Source organism: Triturus cristatus, chromosome 8, assembly GCF_964204655.1.
Source record: "Triturus cristatus chromosome 8, aTriCri1.1, whole genome shotgun sequence".
Taxonomy (NCBI): Eukaryota; Metazoa; Chordata; class Amphibia; order Caudata; family Salamandridae; genus Triturus; species Triturus cristatus.
The window spans coordinates 148,685,735-148,708,465 of NC_140591.1; the positions used below are offsets into that span (position 1 = coordinate 148,685,735).

Consider the following 22,731-nt stretch of genomic DNA (forward strand, 5'->3'; position numbering starts at 1 on the left):
AAGAAAGGGTGACCCAGCGACCCTGTGTCACTGTTAGACACCTAGAGGAGTGGGCCGCCTGTTACCTAGCTATTATGTCAGCCCTCCTTTTAACACGGGTGCTATGAGGTCGCTTTGTTTGTTGGCTCAAGGAGGGATATTTGACCCTGCTTTCTCAGGTGAGAAACAGGTCAATATCCCATGGGTTAGCCCCTACAACGCTGTCACCCTGAGGAGTGTGTTGGCTAACCACTAGGTAGGAGGAGTCAGCCCTCTTGACACCATGTTTGTTGTGGTTCACTTTAGAGTGTATTGGACCATGATATCGCAGAGAAAACCCAGGCCTATAGCCCAGAGGTCAAACCATGTTGTGTGGGTACCTAGGAGAGGGAATGGGCTGCTCTTTCATTTTGTGATGTCAGTCTTCCTGAAAGCCCTGCTTTCTGGTCTTAAACTGTACCTTTAGTGCATAGTGACCTTGCGAGCAAGGTGGAGAGTGGGGTGTGTCCCTATCCCTTTAGGTGGGGATTGCCTTGTAGACCTTTCCTTCGTCATCCTGGGATTGTGTCAGTGCAGAGTGAGGAAGGAGAAGGCTTGAGCAGTGTGTCTGCTCCTTTATGAGATTGTCCTTCCAGTTTCAAATATCTCATCGTTTTACATTATTACATGTTTTCACTTTCAAAGCATTGGTGGTTCTAGGATGAAGTGTTGGAAAGAAATGATCTGTGAGCTGAAGCCACTTGCCAGCCTTCCTGCATTATATGTATAAATGAAAAAGGCCTTTTTCCAAAGAGATTCCCTAATATGTTCAAGCACCAGGAAACCCACTCCTCCTGCCAGAGAAACCATGCACCATGGCTCTAAGCTCTGTCTATCAGGTCCCATCCACTTCACCAGCCTCTGGTAGCCATCCACCCATCCTAATGGTGAATTAATGAAAGAGAAAAGGCACTCAAGACTCCAATAGACTCCAAATGTGTGCATTTGCACAACTCATGAACCGGTGTTTGGGGAGAGGTATTACTAATATTAACTTGGTCCCAGGAGCATTGCAGCTATGCTTATTACCCATGTAGAGGCATTCCACATTGACAAAGCAATTTTGTACTGCTGGGAATCATGGCTGATGCACTGAGGTGACTACTGCTGGTAATCTTGCACATGGAGGGCACTAATGTAATCTCTGACCTGGTCAGTATTCAAACTCTAAAAATATTAGTAGCTCGGGTGATTTTCACTGAACACGAATAGCTCTTACTACAGAAAAGGTTGGAGACCCCTGGCTTTGCATTCACTGCTAGGATGCTACTCCACACAGAAAAGGCACTGAGGAGATGGTTGTGAAAGAAGTACATTGTAGAGTTAAACAATGACATCAATTGAAAATGACTGACCTTTTCTTCTTCGGAAGCTGATGTACACGAGGAATGAGCTTGTGATGATGATGAGGCAGAAGGTCCCCACTGATGCACAAACATACACTAGCCATTTCACGCTCGCCTTTGGAGATGTCACCGGGGTCTCCGTGTTGTTTACGAGCTTTGTCCCACCATCTACAAGTGGCAGTCAATTAGATTATTTATTATACAACATGTCAGATGTCCATCTAATCCCACAGTTAATAGAAGTAAAATCACATCATAAGACAACATAAAATCACTTAAACTCAATGGTATGTGAGTGCATGCTAACAACCAGATGCCCACATACACCATGGACCTTATCATTAACAAGATGCACTGTGCAGTAACTGGCTTGCAAACATCCATTTGTACACACACAGAAGCGTTCTTATGATTTTTATGTCTATTAATCAGTTTGTGCACATGCCTAATGCTGTAATTAACACATATGAGCATAGTAACATTTTTTGTGGGTCGGTGCTCATTTCATATAGTTGTTCGTAACTGGGACTATTACAAAACGTGTTTTGCCATGTTGCTTGGTCTACTTTCTGGCATCATCAATTCAAGCACACACGTCCCCACTTTTGCCTTTTGTGCAATATCGGCAATTGTTCATTAGAGAGGGAGATGCCCCATACCAGCTGCTGTGAACCTCTATGCAGTGGACTTCATGATGTACATTCCTGTTTTCCAACATAATCTATAGCAGGCTTCTCCAAAGAGTAGTTTGTCAGCTGCCCATAAATAGCTCTCCTTTGAGCAGCACAGCCTAAGTTAGAAGTTGTTGCTTGTTTGAATAAATATATGTGTACCAAAATTGAAAAGTCTGTATTTGAGACAAAAATGTGTGTATTTTCAGAACTCCTGAGCTGGTGTTTGAGGAGACGCATTACTAATATTAACTTGGCGCCAGGGGCACTGTAGCTTTGCATATTACCCATGTAGAGGCATTCCACATTGAGAAAGCAATTTTTACATTACTTCAGGGAACCGTGCCTGTTGCAATGAGGTGGTTAATGCTGGTGATCTTGCATATGGGGGGCACTAATACAATCTTCTATTATATGGTCAGTATTAAAACTCAATAAATATTAGTAGCTTGGGATTATTTTCACTGATCACGAGTAGCTCTTACTACAGATAAGGTTGGAGATCCCTGGTCTACAGCTTCAGCTTTGTAGACCGCCTGCGTATCTGCAGAACATCTTCGACCTGCCATATAAAAGGCATCTTACCTCTGCCCTCAGACAGGACTAACCACTCTTAATAAAGCCGAAACATGTTTGCAATTTACTTCTGTTATTGTTCAAAGGTGATCAGGCTTTAAAGTTCGTCCCCTTTGGGTCAGGGCCAGCACTGATTTGCAAAATATTGAACCGTTTGTGATGGCACAAACAAGCTAGTAATTACCAGTGGTTCTGATTCATATAAGCAGTGCGAATCCGCTCTTTACATGCTCTTAAACTTTTTTCTGCTTCTTGTGAAACACATGCAGTGCTCCTTCTTTGCTCTTACACAGTTTCTCAGAGGAGTTACATTTTTTCCTTTGTAGATCAGTCTCGTGAGACAGTGCTGCTGCTTTTACGTTTTCTGTAATATGCACCTTCCTCATTGACGCTTTGCTCGTTTGACTCATATTTTATCTTGCAAGCTCATTCTTACATATTCTCACCTTACAATATTGTGAGCTGTCAGTGTTATTTTAGTCTTGGTGCATTTTATAACGGATCTGCATTAACTAGTTGCATGATACATGCACGCTATCACACTATGCTGGTTGCATCATTCTGCCCTGCACTGGTGCATCCTGCCCCCGTCTTTGGCATTCTACCCCAGGGCACTTGCTGGATTCGGAAATCCTTTTCACAGAATGAGTGTGAAACCGCGAACAGGTGTAATGAACCAAAGCTGAGTGCACATGAACCTGATTTTGATACAGTGCCGAACAACACACTAGGCAGGTATTGTTAACAATCTGGCACATGCATCAACAATGCCATTTGCGATTCCTTATTAGCGAAAAATAAGAATTCGCTAATAAGGAATAGCAAAAGGCTATGCATGTAGAAATCGCTTACAAAATAGCGATTTCTAAACATTCCTTAATTGCGACTCGCAAATTGCGAGTCGCAATTAAGGAATACCTCCCCATTTATTCCTATGGGCCTAGAGGCCCATAGGAATGAATGGGAAGACTTTCTCAATTTGCGATTCTCAATTAGAGAATCGCAAATTGCTCATGCAATTTTAAGGGTGCCAGGGTGTCAAAAGGACACCCTGTTGCACCCCTGAAATCTGCATATGAGTACATCTTGCACACACACATGCCCCAAGGGCATGTGTGTGTGTAAAATGGAACTTTGAAAAATGCACTTTAGTGCATTTTTCAACGTTTTTGCAAATTACCATGAAGTTCAACTTCATGATAATTTGCTCCCCCTATTAGCGAAATCGCTAATATTTTTACTTTAATGCATTGCATTTAAAGAATCTCAATTTGAGATTCCTTAAATGCAATCGCAATTTAAGTAATCGCAATTTAGAGATTACTTAAATTGCGATTTTTGCATTTGGGATGATGCATCCCAAATGCAAAAATACCGATCGCAAAGGGGCAGATTCTGAGAATCTGCCTGTTTGCGACCGGTTTTTGCTTTGATGTATCTGCCTGAATGTCTGTAAACCTAGTGCAATTAGTGTTTAAGTTCCTTTGGCTTTAAAAACTGTTTTTTTCTTTAAAAACAATGACATAAGTGTTACTAACATTTGCGGTCTAAAGATGGACTTGATGCCAAATGATTTATTAACAAAAAGAACAAGCATTTGCAATGCTATAGGTCTCGCATTTGGGAGAGTTTGAGCTATTGGCATCGTAAATAACAATGCCTTTTATTTTTGTGTTTAAAAACATGTAAGCGGTGCATAAACACGCACTTAGTACTTATAGTTGTTGCTTATGAGAAGCAAGGCTGGTAGTAACTGCGTCTCTTTTACTGCCAGCCTTGCTTCTCGTAAGCAAGGACTACAAGTACAAAGTGCGTGTTTACACACCGCTTGCAGGTTTTCAAAACAATTAAATAAAAGGCATTGTCATTTACAATGCCAATAGCGCAAACATTTGCCAAAGCGTAGTGCAGATGATGGATTATGTGGCAAATGTAGCAAATCTGAAATTATGCAAAAAATACAATGGCACAAATTTGCATAAGCACAGTGGCCCTGCCTATGGTGCAGAGGCGTGATTTACATCCTTGGATTGCAGTGACATCGCTGTACCTTTGCAATCTGCAAGTTTCCCATTATACTTCCTGAATCCTTATAACTCTCCCACTATAGGGCAATCAGGCAATGCCCGATGAGCTGGTTTCACGGATCAGTGAGTGAGACCGTTTTTCTGAAGTTTGTGGGCCCGTTTTTTGGCCAGGTGGGCGGTTTGTTTGTTGTTTTCTCTCCTATTGAAACAAACATTACCTGCAGCAAACACAAATGCATGCAGTCGCCTATACCCTGCAAAATACTCAAGCGGAGCGCCTTTACAAGTTCAAAACTGTCCTGATTTGCAAATGTGGGCCACTTTTTTAGCTATCTAGTTTGCAGGCCATTTTTATTTCAGTGCCTGACAGAGATGTTTTAAGGCATGGGCATAGTGGGCTCTGGTCTAGGGCCACAGCCTTTCAGAGCCCCCCCTTCAAAGAGCCAGCTCTGTTCTGCAGATCCTTTCCCTTATGAACTTGAATAATTACTAAACAGATTATTTTGAATACCATTGTCCTTTATTTTAAAAGTGTGTAATGTGTGAGTTTATTACAGACATTTCGCAGAGAAATGTTGTGTTTATTTTTCATGCAACATCCATGAAAATGGTTTCTTTTAGAGCACAATCGGACCAAACATATGAGAAATGGGGGAGTGTTTGGAGAATTGTGTCTGTATGGTGTCAGAGACCTGGCCAAAGAGAAAGAGCTGAAATTGAATCATAAATTCAAATCAGTTCTGAACAGGGAAACCCAAAATAGATTTGGCCCACGGCCCCCAAAATCCTTCAAATGTCCCTGGTGTCTGAATATATTTTTTGTCCCAGTCCAACGACCCAACTCCACTCAGCTGGTATGGTAACAAATATTAGTACCGCAATGTAGTTCATAAGAGTTAATGTACACCCAATGGAGCAATATTTTTTTTTTTTTACTCTTTTTATTTTTATTTGTTACCTGTCATGGAACTGTATCTTTAACAATCATTGAGACCTTTGCATAGTACATCTGTTCATGCAGTACATTATACAGCAGTAATCGTGAATGTTCATTCTGGAGCAACACTTTTGCTAACAATATTTAAGGAACGATATGTACGTCAGACGATACTTTCGTTATAAAGTTTCTGACATATAACTTCTCACTGCTTACTTTGCTTGTCTATGAAGACAATTTGGGCAGGAATGTCTGCAAATAATGAGGGGGCCCACGTACATCATTATATTTTACATTGGCAAGTTCTACCAAACAATATTTTGTGGAACCACAGACAAATAAAAACAACTTATTTTCATAAATAGTGCTTCATACTATAATTCTGCTCTTTCTGAGCTTTGTAAATGACAGGTGTTGCTATTACCCTATTTAGGGTCTTCAATTTTCATGACCTGGGAAGGATGGAAGGGTGAGTTTTCCTTGCCAGTATTTGAAACTGTGCCCTTCAGATCACTGACAGCAACCCTTCAAATTAATGAGCCAAACTGTCCTGCACGTTTTGCTCTACATACACATATGATCCTTACTACAATAATACATTTACATCACACCAATAAACCATTACATGTTTAGCATGCAAGCAATGTTTCACTAAATACATACGCCGGCCCCCAAAAAATAACAATAATGGCAGTGATAATTTTCTAAGGAGAAAAAAGGATTAAAATTGGAATGAGTGGAAAGATTTATCATGTGCCGTGTTTATTGAAGTGATTAGGTCTCGCCTAGAGTTGCAGCGCATTGCTTTGCGAGGCATGCAGTATACACTATAGTGTGGAAGCTTTGTGGAAGCTCTGCCCACTCTCTGGCCCATCTTCTTCATTGGCTTAGGTTATAAAGGCTGCCTTCCGATTGGTTTTAAGCATGTTAGTCCCTCCCCATGACAGCCATATCAGTCATTTGTATCCTTCCATGGCTACTGGCCCCTTCACTGCATAGACTACTTTCTTCCCCTCCCTCCCTACCCCTCCTCCCGCAGAATGTGACTTCTTGGGGCCCCCCACTCCCCTCCCGCGCACTCCCAGTCGTGCTCGTGCCTTCTCGCGCCCGCCTGCACTCCCGTTTTCAATGCAATAGGTCTCGCATAAATGCGAGTCCTATTGCATTACCAATGCTTGTTTCTTCATGATTCCACCCAATTCTCACTGCTGAAGACACCTTGTAAAGCACACAGTCCAGTGTTGTGATTTCTCCTCCTGGTACATGGTCAGTTGACGTTCTCTGCCTCAGTTTGGTCTTGTTTGCTTCTGTGCTTTCTGTTGACATTCTCGTTAAGTACGGGTGAAATACTCTGCTGTTCTCCATTGTAGTGTGTTTGAGGGGCTGTGATTCGCACGTACGTATCCCATACCCCGCCTCTTTCCTTTGCCCACTGGGCAGACAGATACAATCGAGGATGCAGGCGTGTTAATTTGCCCTTTGAAGTGCCCTGCCAGCCATTCCAGTGGGGGCTAGGGACACAAAGCCCCATTCATGGCAAGGAATGGGTGTGGGGGGATCGGATGACATTTTTTCTTCGGGCCAGGCAGCCTCGAGCTCTGTTGTGGCACGCGCCGCATCAGCAGCCACTCAACCATGGAAGGCCAAAAAGCCCTGACCCCTGGGGAAGTGTTCAGAAAGGGACAGAGAGGAGGCCTCAGCCGTGTGAAGACGGCTTCCTGCGGCCCGGGAAGGGACAGATTTCCCATACCCATAAAGGTGCCTTCCTGCTGCCCTGGGGGTGATAGAGGCCTTCCAGAGATACTTTTAGTAACTGGCACACAACGTGGGAAAGTATCCTTTGATGGATGGCGCAGCATTTCACCCTTCTGTGGTAGAAAAACGAGCAATATTAAACTGCTCCGGGTTCCCTCCTTTTTATTTTAGCGCCTCAACCCAGTTCCGTTGATGGTGTGCGCTACATGATTGTATTTCTGAATGACCGAGTGAGGAAGCATCTCATGTTACGTACAGCCCTGGTCTCTCGCTGGAGAAGAAGGCCTGTGGTGCTCTGCTGTCCATGCGTGCACGCATTTCATCGCCCTTCTTTTGCTCCCACCCCTGCCGCCTGCGGAAGCTTGCATGCTGTGAAGTTAATTAGTCACACAATAGCCCTGGAAACGTCTTCCTGCTGAGACAATTTAAAGGTCTCCTTGTATCCGGTTACAAGTCATCATGCCCGCCTAGTTTCACTCAGTGGATGCAGGACCAACTTCCTCTTATTGTGACCCCAACTCCCCCATTCTGAACCTGCTATAGTTGTGCTATGCACTGTTCAAACATGTACATTAATGGGGTCCCATAACAAATAAGTACTGTTCAGTATTTTATGTCATTTTTTATGCAAATCAAAAAGGTTAGATCCAATTGGCTTGCGTGAAATATTTGAGTCTATCAGGAGAACTCGAGCCGAATCACCAACTCAGATAAAATTACAGAATATCCTACAAAATTGTCTCTCCAAACTATGTACAGAAGATGTTGAAATGTTGTGGCACAATAATCCCCACGTCCCCATCGCAGAAGATTTTTATTGCAGCAGGATCATCGCCGCTAACCTGAAGCGCTGTCTGGGCAGCTCGTGTGGAGCATGTGAAAACTGAATACATAAAATAGGATCCAATGGGAGGTGGGGGCGGAAACATGTAATTGTGGCAGTAGAAGTTACATTGCAACGAGGTTGTGCGCACCATAGCAATATATATAACAGCATTACAGTGTCTTCAGAGACAGGGAGATTAGGTGAATTTTCCATAAACTTAAGTGCCTGAGTAAAAATTGGGCAGACAAGTCTCATTTTCCAAAGTCTGAGCCTTTGCCACCGGACAACATCCAGGTCAGGATACGTGACTACTGACTGCCATGTCACAGTGGAGTGCACAGCACAGACATAGCACTCAGGGACAAAAATAGCACTCATGGCCAGTGCATACATTTTGCCCATGTGCAGCGAGCTTGGCCAACATTTCATCCATGGGGATGGGTGCTTGCTTGGGTTCATGCCTTATTTTGTGACCAACCTTTTCAGGGACGTGAAACGCTGACGGGATGCGGGACACGATGGAGCTCTAGTCTGGAATAATCCCAATTATTAACCACGACTGTGATTCTGCTATTTGACGAATCTTCCTACTGAATTTATCGCCCAAGTCAGCCCCGTTTCTTTAAGTAATGCGGTTGGACTCTTTTTGGCCTACCAACAGTTTTAGGATCTCATTTAAAATTATGGCATTTTTGTGGCCTGATACATAAAGATTGGTGCTTCGCCCTCAATGTAGGCTACAGAGATCCTTAAAGAAAAGAAAGTGGACGCTTGTATATTTGAAGTCCTTTTGTCCTGAAGATGACCCCTAAAGTATTCGTGGGTCGAAACGCCGTCGACGCATCAAAATGTGGCCTAATTAAGAGAGGACAAAGGGGCATATCATCAACGAGGCGAGAAAAAATTATCGCCGCTTTTGCGTCCATTTTCGGGCGAAAAGTGGCGATAATTTTATCGCCTAATCAGCAAGGTCACGCTATTACGTGAAACCTTGCATTAGCGCCTGAAATCTGAACGCCCAGCTTTGCATCTCTAATGAGATGCAAAGTGGGCGTTCCTCCCCTGACATGACTGGAGAAATGTCGCTAAGCGACATTTCTAATATCATCAAGCCCCACGCTATGAAGCATAGTGGCAAGAAAAGTAGCGATAACCCCTGATATCGCTACTTTCCTTACGCCTGCTTCAAGACTGACTTAGCCATGATATCCTATGGAAGGTGGATATCATGGCTAAGTTTACCTTGCCCTATCATCAAGCTAACGCCAAACTTTGTGAGATTATCGCTGGATTTCCAGCGATAATCTCACGTTTGGAAGTTAGCGCTAGGATTTTTATAGTTTTTGAGATAAGCGTTGCTAATAGCACGATATCCCAGCGATACAAATCCACGTTAGCCAGTGATAATTATCCTAGCGCTAAGTGCACTTAGCGATAATTATCGCCGGTCCTTGATGATATGCCCCACAATTGTTATTTGTGTATTTTGTTAATTGTTGTTTTATGTTTTTTCTTTGCCACTGTTTGTTCAGTTTACACTTGTCAATGTCCTTAACTTTATCATTGTCTGTGTAACTGTTTGAGCGCCCTTATTTTTCTGTTATGTTGTATTGAATTTATATTAAACACTTTTTGAGATTATTCATGTACATGGTCATTGCGAAATTAAGCCAGCACAGCTTTCCCCTTCTTTACACAATTTCTTTCTTTTTTACACCAATTGTTCTATAGTTTGTTATATTAGCTCATGAACCACTGTTTGGAACACAGTGGAATGCACAGCACAGACATTGCACAGACATAGCACTCAGGGACAAACATAGCAATCATGGCCAGTGCATACATTTTGCCCATGTGCAGCGGGCTTGGCCAACATTTCATCCATGGGGATGGGTGCTTGCTTGGGTTCATGCCTTATTTTGTGAGCATCACGTGTGATAAATTAGCATGCAAGACATTGAATTCTGAGTTGTTTACGTAGAGGTTATCCTGAAACTCTGGTATGGATCAGCCTTGGGGGCTCGGCGGTGGATAACCTCGACCCAAACTGTCGCTCGATGCAGGTATGTTTATGCCAGAGATCTAACACAATACGTAAGGTTATGAAGACACGGAAGTCTTAAGTGCTCAGTGGTAAAGCCTCTTAAAAGACCCTTTTTCCTACTTAAAACAGTGAGATTTATCAGGACAACACTGAATACTCCTGTGTCTGCCATGCTGCTGTCCCTGTGTGTCTCCTTTGCTGTGCCCATGCACATGCCTCACAGCCCTTTTTAAAAAAAATCGCTTATGTTGCAAGTTTTGTTTACTCTCTGTTGTGTCTACAACTCAACTGGAAACTAGGGGGGCAGATTAAAGAAAATCAAAACATCAGATACGGACCTGCAGAGATGATCGGAGCTGCCAGCATGCTGTATGATGCAAACCGCGAAGGCGCGTCTATCTCTCACATTTCTTCATCCATCGCACCGCTAAGCGCTGCGCACCAAGTTGGCTATCACATACGGCATAGAAACACTTCCCACAGTGGATCAAAACAAGGACACAACCCCGCTAACCACTCTCCCTGCACGATACAGCGTGCCGGCAAGTGCTTTACCACAACTCTTAGTGGTAAGGTAAAGTAAGTCAATTCAAGGATAAAATACAATATTGAGACCACACACATTTCATACTCTGCCATCAACAGGCAGCTGTACATTACTACAGAGAATATTAGTTTTCAAAAGAGGCTTGAAGATACATCTATTCAAGGAGTCTTTGGACACTCAACATGCCACCATCAGGAGGGTCACCCATCCTTTGGAAAGGGTCTGGCTCCCTTTAACAGTCAAGAACCTATTGAGCATTGTTAACCTGTCTAGGTGTGATGGACCCCATGAACAGGTGGCACACTAAAAGAATACAGGATCCTAATCTGCATTGCCTGACTTCTCAGCGCTAAGAAGCAGCCAAAAGGTGATATGTTGCAGCTTCACTAAACTCTTAAACAAATAAATAAATAATCTAAACTCCCTAAAACGCACAGGGACTTTACACCAGTTACCAAAAAATTCCCTTACATTAGGGTCACTCAGGGCAGAGGTACCCATCCTTTATCATTACTAGGAGACAGCCCAATCCAACTGTAGTTAATTATTTAGGGCGCGCATTCGAGGCCTCTTGTATATACTTTAGTATATATTTTTATGTGTATGTACTTTGTGGGCTCTGAAGCTCAGCCCAAGGACTTGTTTGCTTCCGCTTAGGGACTTTTTTTTCTGTTCAGCTGCCTCTATTCAACTGTCTTGATAAAAAAACGACCGGAAGAGGTCTGTAAAATACCCGAATTTCTTTCTGCTGAGGGACTTTCTTTTTAAAAAAATTCTGGGAACTGCCTCTTTTTACCTTTCTTGATAGAAAACGACCAGCAGAGGTCAGTATAATACCAGAATCACTTTAGCAATCTCTAGATTCCAGTCCATAGAAATTGTCTTCCACGAGCACCCGAAGACAATATTATTTTTTTCAAATCTTGCATTTTCAGACACATGACCACCGAAGGCCCTGCTTTTATATTAAAAACAGAGCTTTGGACTATACCATTTCCCGCTGAAAGGCAATATTTCTCTCCATGTGTTCCCATACCTGGTGTGTCACGCAGTTTGGTGCTTACGTTCCCTCCATGTTAAAGAACAGTAGATGTTTCAGCACCCAGGCTAATGTGCTGCATGGCTAAATACGTATAAGGTCCCAAAGGCGAGACCGAATGCATTGCAAAATGCTTGTGTTTCATTAGTAACAACTCCGAATGTCAGAGCAGTGTCTACATTTTAAAACTTTTAAGTCCGAACTTCTGTTCACAGCCTGTCACTCACAATGGAATATTTGATCTGCAGAATCCCCCTAGTACCACCGAAAGGTATTTATAAATAGCCTGCTAATCTCCAACCAGCAGCGAGTCTGTCACTCCCTGAAATTCCCTGTCAGGCAGAAAAACTGGACGAAAAGGCGTCGCGTTTCCTGGAGACTGGGACTGGGGCTGGAGCGGGCTTGTAAGAGCTTGCAGGCTGCACTGTAGAACCTGAACATTTTGATTCTCTCCTTACTGTAGCCGAGGCAGCGAACTTCCATCACCAGACAGAAGTGTATTCATGCAAAGCTCCTAGACATGGAGCAGCATTCTACAGAATAAAAAAAAAACAGACAGTTCTCAGTGCTGTGAACTCGGCAACACCGAAACAGGTTCGCCGATATGGAAGAGCCCACGTCTGTGAGTGAGTCCAAATTTAGCACACTGCCAGGGCCGGACTGTCCGTAGTGGGCACCGGGCAATCCCCCGGTGCGCCGCACGGGTAGGGGCCGGTTTTGGGCCCCTGGGGGCCGTTTTTGTTACAGGACCGTTTTTGCAACATAGCTGCAAAATCGGCCCTGTAACAAAATCGGCCGAAAACCGGCCCTTGATTACGGTCCAGGGAAGACATGGCTTGGCAGTTCGGGCTGGACTGTTCCCATGAGGCACAGGGTCAAGACTGATTTGCATATGGCCATGTCTGAACTGGGGTGGCGTAGTGGGCAAAAGAACGATGGATTTAACCCAGATCTCTTGACTGGGGAAGAATGTCTGCATTGTCAGCATTCCGTCCATGATTTGTTTGTTGTAACGCTTTTCGCCCTAAGTGGGATGGGTATGCCCAGACGTGGGTCCCGTGCTCACTACGCCACTGGAGTCAAGCTATCCTGGCTGATGACGGCTGACAGCCAGAAACCGGTCCTAGGATGCTTGATTCCGGTCCATGGAAGACATGGCTTGGCAGTTCGGGCTGGACTGTTCCCATGAGGCACAGGGTCAAGACTGACTTGCATATGGCCATGTCTGAAGTGGGGTGGCGTAGTGGGCAAAAGAACGATGGATTTAACCCAGATCTCTTGACTGGGGAAGAATGTCTGCATCGTCAGCATTCCGTCCATGATTTGTTTGTTGTAACGCTGGTAAAGAGCTCGGTGGCACCCCCGGAGTGGGGAGGGGAGTGGGGGGGCGGCCGAGCACTTTGCCGGGCCGGTTTTGGTTCCCAGTCCGGCCCTGCACACTGCTCTAGTAACCTGCTTTTCCGCCGACACCTTCAATGGTTCCTGGCACGCAGGTCAGGGTTTTCAAGAAGAGTAATAGGGTGCAGTCCTGCCAAGTATCACACATACGCGTTAGACTAATGTATTTCAGTGTGGTTCTCCGCGTTACCACACTGAAATGCATTGTCACGCATACGCTGTGTGGCGGCTGTCTCAGAAAGCACTGAATAAAACTTGGAGTCTGTGGCTTGCTCGTGACTTGCGCGCGCTGCTCCAGCAGACTTGAGGCTCTCAGCTGAGCTAAGGCTGCTGGCAGCCTCACTCAACTGTTGCAGTGTATCATGATGGGGATTCCAATCCTGCGGCGCGGCTCTCACTGTCAGCCTGACGTCATCGCGGGGGACATCGCCTCCTACTACTGGAGCATGGGAAGTTTAAGAGAGCTAAAAAAGCAGGCTGACTACATTATCATGACCAGCGAGAGGGCTGTCTATAATCATGGCCGGAGGGAGCGCAGGATAATACCGTCGCCGGAGCGCTACAAATAACCGTGGCCTGAGCGCTACAAATAATCATGGCCGGAGCGCTACAGATAATCATGGCACCCGGTCATGACGCTAACGGCGCTTCCTGCAGCAGCTCACACAGGCCAGGGCCACCGTGTGCTATAAGCTGCTGTTATTTTGCCCCCCCCCGCCCCCCCCCTCCCCGCTGAATTCAATATTTTATTGCAACCGAAGACTGGACGGCCCCGCCCGAGACTCACAGGAGTAAGGACAGTACAGCGGCCTGGACCCGGCTGTCACTGGAGGCAGGCCTGGGGGCCAACTTAATTGCCATGGCCCGCGGTGGCTACAGCCTGCCTTCAGCCAACTGTAGACCAGACTCTACCTGCAATTATAGAGTGCGCAGGGCCAGAATTGGTAAAAGAAGTTATAGGAGCCCGGAACCAATCTGCTGCTTCTAAAGGTGTCCAGGGGACTCTTGAGCAGGGATTTGACATGCATACCTGGATGATGGTAAGATCATTTTTTCTTGAAATTGTGACGTGGAAAGTGAGATGTTCTAACCTTGAGCTTTGCGAGGGAAAGGTTGGTGTTTTTCCTGAATAGAGGTCCCAAGTACAGGGACTGTTTCTTAAATTCGTTTAAAGCAAGAGCTGTATTATTTTTTATTAGCTCTTCTGCTTTTGCATTCCCAATCCTGAAGCACTGTAGCACTGAAAATCGTTACCTGCATTAGAGTCGTTTAGCAATATAACTTGAAAGGTAATTCTTGCTAAATACATGCACAAAAAACTATTTAAAACAGTGCACATTATATTTTATCACAAAGCATCAGTCCACAGACCTGCAGGTACCTGAACTCACTGCTGTCTCTCGAGTGCTGCTCTCTTTGATTCTCTCTCTGGGATTGACGGTCGGGCTGACAGCTCTTACCCGTTTATGTGCTATAGTACATATATGATATGTTTCCCTCATCTTCATTGCTTGATTTTGCTCGTGAGAAAGTGTCACTCATAGTCTTTGAAAAGTCACTCATAATTACACTGAAATTATGAAAATGTCACACATGCCAATATGGAACCTTGGCAGCTATGAGGGTGTAGCTATCAGTAGTGCAACAGGTGCAGTGGCACCGATGCCTACAGTTTAGAGGGCCGTTCCGGACCGCCGAATAAGCTTGCCTCTTGCTACAAATCTAGGGGGAGGAGAAGGCATTTTCGTTGCTCGCATTAGGACCCAGGGCACACTTACAGGCCACTCTGTATATCCGGACACGTATTGTAATGAATGAACCAGCAAATGTTATTCACTACTTCATCCATGCTCAGCGTTCCGGCGAGCTTCATGAAGCCCAACCCGACGAGCTGGATGTCTGAACCATGGGCTCTGACTGGAGAGTTTGGCGCCCCTGGTGTTGGTTCGTTGTAATGCCGCCACACCAATGGATTGGGGGGGGAGGGGCGATGACTGAAAGCGGGGCGCACTACCCCGCCGTCAGGCTTTTTAGGTCTCGCTGAGACAGCGAAAGCTGTCTCTTTGAGACATTTTGTAAGTGGGTTTTCAAAAGTGCTACCCACATGATTTTGCTGGCCTAGAGCTTGAGTGCACGATGGCGTGCACATGCACAGCTGCTCCTCTGCTCCTTGCATTCCCCCCTCCCTTCTCACCCAGCCCTTTGATGCTCTGCTCGCATCTCCCTCCTCCCGCATGCTGTCTAGTTAGTTTCGCTTCAGTAACGAGCGAGGCAGTATTGTATTTATAGAGCTGGCTCTGAAAACCAGAGATCTGGCCCAGGAAACACCACTGATCACCGCTGCCAAGGTGCGAGCTGGAGGGGTTGCTGCTGCCTCTCAGGTCACAGCATGGACATGGCAATCCGAGCTGGCAGCTGCAGCCAGCCCTGGAATGTTTACAAGCACAACAAATGCCCGTCTCATCCCACTGCCACCCCTCAGAGAGATAACCGCTTTATTTATGGCTTAATGTAAGTTTACTTTCTGCTTCTTCCCAGGCAGCCTGCATGCACAGGGTTTTGCATCAGCTGGGCCCCCACGGAAGCAGGTAACCCGAGCTGTGCCTAAAACGAAGGATAGAAAATGTTAGCTTGTAGACACCGAATTCCTGCTGCTCATAAAAAGCCACCCGCGATTGACGGCAGAGTAAACAAACCCTTGCAGGGCTGGCGCACATGTTTAAAAACTGACAGAAGTGTGCATTTTTAATCTAGGTTTATTTATTTATTTTTGGCAACTTTATACAGCGCGGACATGGCCCAAATGTATCAAATTGCTTTACAACATAAAATGATGGGACAACATTTTTGCAAAACCAGGAGACATATAATTTTGTAGCAAAATACTTACGAGACTTCTCGTAAAATAGCAAGAGTTCATGAGTGTGCTTCTGTAAGACGCTTTACGTTTTTCACAACCCCGGTTAGGTATCCATGGCGCTACATGTTTTTCTCTTCCCCAAGAAGTCCCTGTTAAGTGCTCCGGTGTGTTTATCCAGCTTGTACAGATCTGGAATACTTCTTCAAAGACATACAGCAGACACAGGGATAACGAAAATGGAACTACCCAACTTTTGAACAGATAATTTCACACAACATGATGTAACATGACTTTTGACTTCCAAGATATAACAGGAAGTGATATCGCTCAACCTTTGACCCCTGGTGTCTATTTTTAGGTCTCGCCTGACCCAGCGCATGCGTTGGCCTTGCGAGACATTTTGTGAGGGCTCAAAAAAGTGCTACCACTATAGACTAGAGCTACAGTGCATGTGCACGGGGGCGCGCGCCTCACTTTCGCGGCCGCTTTGATGTTCTCTCCGCTTTTTGGTTCCTGTTTATTACTTCTATGTAGTAATGGTGGCACCCATGCGCCGCCATTACTACAGAGCAGTAATAAACAGAAACAAGCATTAGCATAGCCAATAGGTCTCGCTTTTGGGACCTTATAACTATTTAGTTATGCAACTGTTGCATGGCTAAACACTTATAAGGTCCCAAAAGCGAGACCTATTGGCTATGCCAATGCTTGTTTTTAATGATCGCATTTTCAAGTTTCATCTCCTCCTTGCTGCTTTTCTGGTCTTGTTTCTAAGAAGTACAATACTTTCGGTTTTTTTCTCCGAAAAGTGAAATTTTTACGAGCCAGTTGTTGAAGAGAATCCAGGGTTACTAACGGGTTGTCGGCAATGCCACGGTTTTATATGGAAATATTCTTGTGCTATTATCATCATTATCATCAATGTTGTTTTGTTATTACTGTCATGATTTTAACCAGCGGTATGGATGTGGATGGGGACATAATTCCCTAAAGTGAATAATGTTGTTCACACTCCTGGACCACCTCTTGCAACCGGCATTAGAATATACGCAACCCTTCTTATTTTTTTGCATGTTTACCTATTGTGAACTCGATATTTGAGGCATTACATGAGCACCCACCACAGGCTGCAGTTAGGTGCGTCTCACAGGCTCCCCGGTGCACACTTGCTATCTCGGGGCTGCAACCGCGAAATACATTCAAATGTGTAGTGAGGCGCTTCTGGTATTTAGAGGCAGACACGAAGTGCGTTTATAAGTATTTATTATTTATATATATCGGAGCGCCGGGAACAACTTGCGCTCGCCAACTGCTATATTCTTTTTTCTTACATCGCCGTCCGCTCTCCAAGCATTCCTTGCCACGTCACGGCAGGAACACTGGAGCGCTACACTACATATCTACCCCCTTTATAAACATTGCAACCAACTAACAAAACGCTACAGTGTCCAAACTTATTCCTGAAACGTATGATTATGTCTTCATGTCGAACTCTTGGTACCTTTTGGGAAGTACCACTGTCCTGCCAGCACAAGTGTGTCTCGCCGGCGTGCCTACCCTGGTATGTCCGCCACTACTAGGTATGGCGTGGTATAGTGTGTTTTTCCTTCCTTTGCCCTGGCACTTTCTCCTGGGACTTCTCGTTGCGCCCTTGTACCTTTGTCCTCCGTAGTCCATGCTGTACTATTGGTGTTTTTCTTCTCTACGTTGGTGCTCCTCAGGTCGCTGTTGGTTGTTTCCCTTTCTGTGGGCTGTTCTTACCCCTCCAGGTTCTCCTCACTTTCTCTTTCAGGTTGCGTGTCTCCTGCCCTGGTTCAATTAAGCACCTTGTTGCACCGTGCCATTCTGTCCAAAGACCATATTTTTCCGTCGCTTAAGCGGGCTGATCTCGGGTATACTTCATGTACTTGCAACGGTGTGCTATACATGCTGTCGCCCTTCCTTCTCAGCTGAGCCAACTTTACTCTGACCCACTCCCCCTTTTCCAGTGATGTGTCCTTGACGTTATGTCGCATGTTGTAGTTGTCAGTGTAGATATTTTGCGTCCTCTCCAAATTGCTCCGCACCACCGGGCTGTATCCTGTCTTGGTGGGGGTGATTCGGTATGCCCAGACTGTGCTTTTGAGTTCAGCTTCCCAGTTCTTCCCGGCATTGATCGCTGCCTGTACCGACCCCATAATAACTTGGTTAAATCTTTCTGCTAGACAGTTCCCGGCCGGATGAAATACCGGGGTGTGCTTGATCTGTATCCCATTCCTCTCCATGAATGCATTCCATTTGTCTGACGTAAATTGAGGCCCATTATCTCAGGTTATGACTCTTGGTATCCCTTCTCTCAGGAACGTGGCTGTGAGAAACGCCAGTACCACTTCTGTGTCCACGGTTTCACCCACCTCTACTTCCGGCCACTTTGAGTACCTGTCTACCAGTACAATCGCATATTTGGGTACGCTCTGTTCATCCAGAATGGGGCCTAGTATGTCCACGGCTAACTCTTCCCAAGGATTTACCGGATTGGCAAATTTCCCCAGTGGGGGTCGCAGAGTGGTCTGCGTCTTGTCTGCATTGCTGCACCGGACACAATCCCTGACGTGTTTCTCCACTTGGTGGTCTAGAGCCGGCCACCAGTATGCTTGCTTAGCTCTCTGCTTGGTTTTTACTATGCCCAGATGTCCCTCATGCAGTAGTGTGAGCAATCGTTTCACCAATTGACTGGGTGGACCACTTTGTCTCCTCTCAGTATGAATACATTTTTGTCCCCAACTGACAGTTCTTCTCGAACTTCATAGAATTTGCGGTGTTCTGTCCCCAATTTCTTCTTCTCTGGCCATCCCGCAATTATGAACCTTTTGAGGGAGGTGAGGACTGCTTCGTTGTCATATGCCTCCTTCCACTCTTGTGCGCTTATGACCGCTTCCTGGTCATCTGTGAAGGCTATGGTGTAGTCATCTTCGTCTGTAGGTGTCGGCGCCTCTTCCATAGCCGCAGCTCGACTGAGGTAATCCGCCACCTTATTCTTGGAACCCGGGATGTATTCGATGTCGTACACGTAGTCCAGCAACCTCAAAGTCATTTTCGCAATGCGAGGCGTGGCATTCGCATGTCCACTGGATGTGAGCACCTTCACTAGGGGCTTTTGATCTGTCCTAAGTAGGATCTTGGATCCCCAAAGAAATTGGCGGAAGCGTTCCATTGCCCAGATTGCCGCCAGCATCTCTTTTTCTATCACGCTAAACTTTTCTTCGTCAGGGCTTAAGGAACGAGATGCAAAGCTGACTGTCGACATTTCGCCCTCTTCCGACCGCTGCATCAGTACAGCTCCTACCCCTCTGTCACTCGTGTCTTTGGTGAGAATGGACAGAGCTTGTCGGTCGAAGCCATGTAGAGGCATCGTGTCACAAATGTCTTCCTTGATCTGTTGGAATTCTTCCTTAGATGCTTCCGATCATGCGAAGGCAGTCTTTTCCTTCAGTAGTTGTCACATGTTGTGCGTTTTTGTGGCTAAGTGAGGCACGAATTTGCTATAAAATTCCGCCATTCCTAGGAAGGAACGAACATCATCCTTGCTTCTCGGCGTGGGAGCTTCCCTTATCGCTGTGGCGTTGGCTTGTTTGGGTGTGACTCCCTTGTCGCTAATCTCATGGCCCAGATATGTGACTGATGTCACTACGAACCAGCACTTGTCCCATTCCGCTGTGAGCCCGCTCCTAGCCAGAATGTGCAGGACCTTGTTTAGCTTGGCGTCATGGTCTGATTTGGTTTTCCCTATGACCAGGATGTCGTCTTGGAAATACTGTACTCCTTCTGTGCCCTTGCATAGTTTGTGCATTAACTTTTGGAATACAGCCGCCGCGGAGGCTAGACCAAAGGGCATGCGTCGGAATCGGTAGCACCCGAACGGCGTGATGAAAGAAGTTCGTTTTTTGCACGTAGGATGTAGTGCAATTTGGTGGTAGGCTGAGGTCAAGTCTATGGTGGAAAACCATTTGACGCCTTTCGTGAGGGCCAACATTTCGTTTATCATGGGAAGCGGAAACGTATCGATTATTATGTTTTTGTTGAGCTCCCTCAAGTCTATACATAGACGCACCTTCCCATTGGGTTTCCGAGCTACGACCAGAGGAGCCAGCCATTCCGCGCTCTCTATGGGTTCAATCACCCCATTGTCCTCTAGGCGCTGCAGTTCTTGTTGTACTGCCTCCCTACAGTTGAACGGTATATTCCGTACTTTATGGCTTACTGGCTGGGCGCCCTCCTTGAGGCACAGTCTGTGAGTGAACTTTGTCAACTTGCCGATGGTGCCTCCAAAGACCATTGGGAAGCTTGTCTTCCACGTGTTGCCTTCATTCGTCCATGGGTAGTCTGTCATCAAAACTTGCGTTATGCCTCCTGGGTTGAGTTGGATCCCTAGTTCTCCTCGATCTACCCACCCTAACACTGAGGGTCCCTTCTCCGCCACGTATAGTTTTCCCTCTGTTATGCGCCCTTTGAATTCGAACTGTACCTGGCAATACCCCACCATGGGGATAGGTTCTCCTGTGAAGGTGACGGGATGAATGTCCGGAGGAAGGAGGTGTGTGTCTATACTGTTCACAAAGTCTCTGTCCCAAATGCTGCATTGTATGATGGTGTATGGGGACCCAGGGTCGGCAACCATGGAGACCTGAACACCTCCGTTGGACATCTCGCACACTGGTTTGCGTGCCCTAATGCTGTCTATGCCTAAGACTTGGTCATTGATGCAGAGCACACTGTCTTCGTCCTCTTCGCCTCCACCTTCCTCCGTCTCTGAGTCTTGTGCCACGTACTTGACAGCCGTCTTCCGGGGTTTGCGCCTACACACTTTCTCAAAGTGCCCCATTACTCCACAGTATAGGCATTTGGCTCTGAAGGCTGGGCACCGTTTGTCGTTGGCAGCGTGTGCCCAACTTCCGCACCTGTAGCAACCTTTCTTGTCTTCTCCATGGGTTCTTGTGTTAGTGGCCGTTCTAGTGGTATTTTTCTGGGGCTGTTTGGATCTTCCCTGTGCTGATTGCCTCCGCTCTTGGGCGCCGGTTTCTGTTACTTTGCTTACCGTGGCTCTACTGGCACTATCCTTTTTAGCGGCCTCAGTGCACCTCTTTGAAAGTTCCGCTTTTTTTGACCATCGCGACTATCTCCTTGAGCGGTGCGTCGCCGCTGACCCACAACTGCTCCTGTATGGACGTATTCACCGTATGCATGATGATTTGGTCTCTTATTAGGTCATCGTGGAGTCCCCCAAACTTACAAGTGGTCGCCAACTTCTTCAGCGCCGCTACGTAATCATCCACAGATTCTCCCACTTTCTGTTTCCGCTGGTAGAAATTGAATCGGTCGATCGCTGTACACACCACTGGTTGATAGTGGTTATCCAGGTCTTCTATGGCATGTTGAAATACGTTGTCGTCGTCTGCGGACCTCGTCTTCTTCACTAAGTTCATGTACACCCTGATGCCTTCTGGGCCAAAATTGTGTAGCAGAATCTTCTTTTTCCTTTTGCTCGGAAAGACTTCGTCCCCTTCGTCTTCCAGCGCAGACAGGTAGTTCAGGAAGTATTCTTTCCAGTCTTCCCATCTCATGGCTGGTTCTCCTGGTTTCGGTAAGAAGGGAACCAGATTTGTGAGGGAGAAGGTTTGGGCGCACATGGCTGCCTGCCGTCTGTGGCACCTCGTCCGTCCTGGGTGGTGGGCTCCCAGGTGCACTAAGCTCGCTCGAGCTCGCCGCTCTCGCTGGAGATGTTTGATCCTCTCCACCTCTCCACCCCTGGTCTGTCCTTGGTGCGCCAGGGTCACTCTTCGCCTCAGGCGCGCATCTCCTCCAGTCACCAGCTCGTGTGGCCCTATGCGAGGTGCGTGTGGCTCGTTATGGGAATTCTGGGGAAGTTCTGGCTGTGCTGGTGAGAAGACGCTGGACGCGGTGCGTGCTCCCTGTGTCCTCTTGGGGGATGACTTGCAGCACCTTGCCCTGCTCTGGTCCCCCCCTGGTGCTTTGGTGCTGGGTTGGGAGCTGTAGGGTTCAAGAGCGGTGGGTGCTGCCCTGTGAGGTGGTGGGGGTGAGGAACACTTTGTGGGCTTTCCTCCCCCTGCTGGCCCTTCGTGGCTTGCGTGCTATTATATTGCCTGCCCTCTCAATCGTGGGTGCCTAGTCCTGCACTGGAGGGGGCGCTGCTTCACTCACTGCGCAGCATGTCGTCCTCCAGCTGGGTGGGTGCACTGCTTCTAACCAGCCTCTTCCAGCGCTGCAGTCTCGCGCAGTCTATGTGCCAGTTCGGTGGGCAGGGCTCCGCGGCCGCTACTCTGCCACGCTCCGACACTGCTCCTGAACGCGATCCGTGTTGGAAAACGGACGGCGAAACGGGAGACAACTCCGGAGTCCGCCTCCCCACCCTCGTCGCCAATTTGTAGTAAGGCGCTTGGGGTATTTAGAGGCAGACACAAAGTGCGTTTATAAGTATTTATTATTTATATATATCGGAGCGCCGGGAACAACTTGCGCTCGCCACCCGCTATATTCTTTTTTCCTACATCGCCGTCCGCTCTCCCAGCATTCCTTGCAACGTCACGGCAGGAACACTGGAGCGCTACACTACAAAATGTGGCACACTATTAAAGATTACACGGTGCACTTGCCCAAACGATGATGTTCACATCATCGCACTATGTAACA

The 22,731-nt window shown here is 46.4% G+C and overlaps 1 protein-coding gene across 1 annotated transcript in view; it reads right to left on the minus strand.

Annotated features, from left to right (window-relative positions):
- The window catches only part of BTLA (B and T lymphocyte associated), a 128,176-nt gene that overhangs the window by 53,194 nt on the left and 52,251 nt on the right, over nt 1-22,731 (minus strand). The window contains exon 3 of the mRNA XM_085621175.1: nt 1,374-1,532. Within this exon, the coding sequence (XP_085477301.1) occupies nt 1,374-1,532 (159 nt within the window). The remainder of the gene's footprint in view (nt 1-1,373; nt 1,533-22,731) is intronic.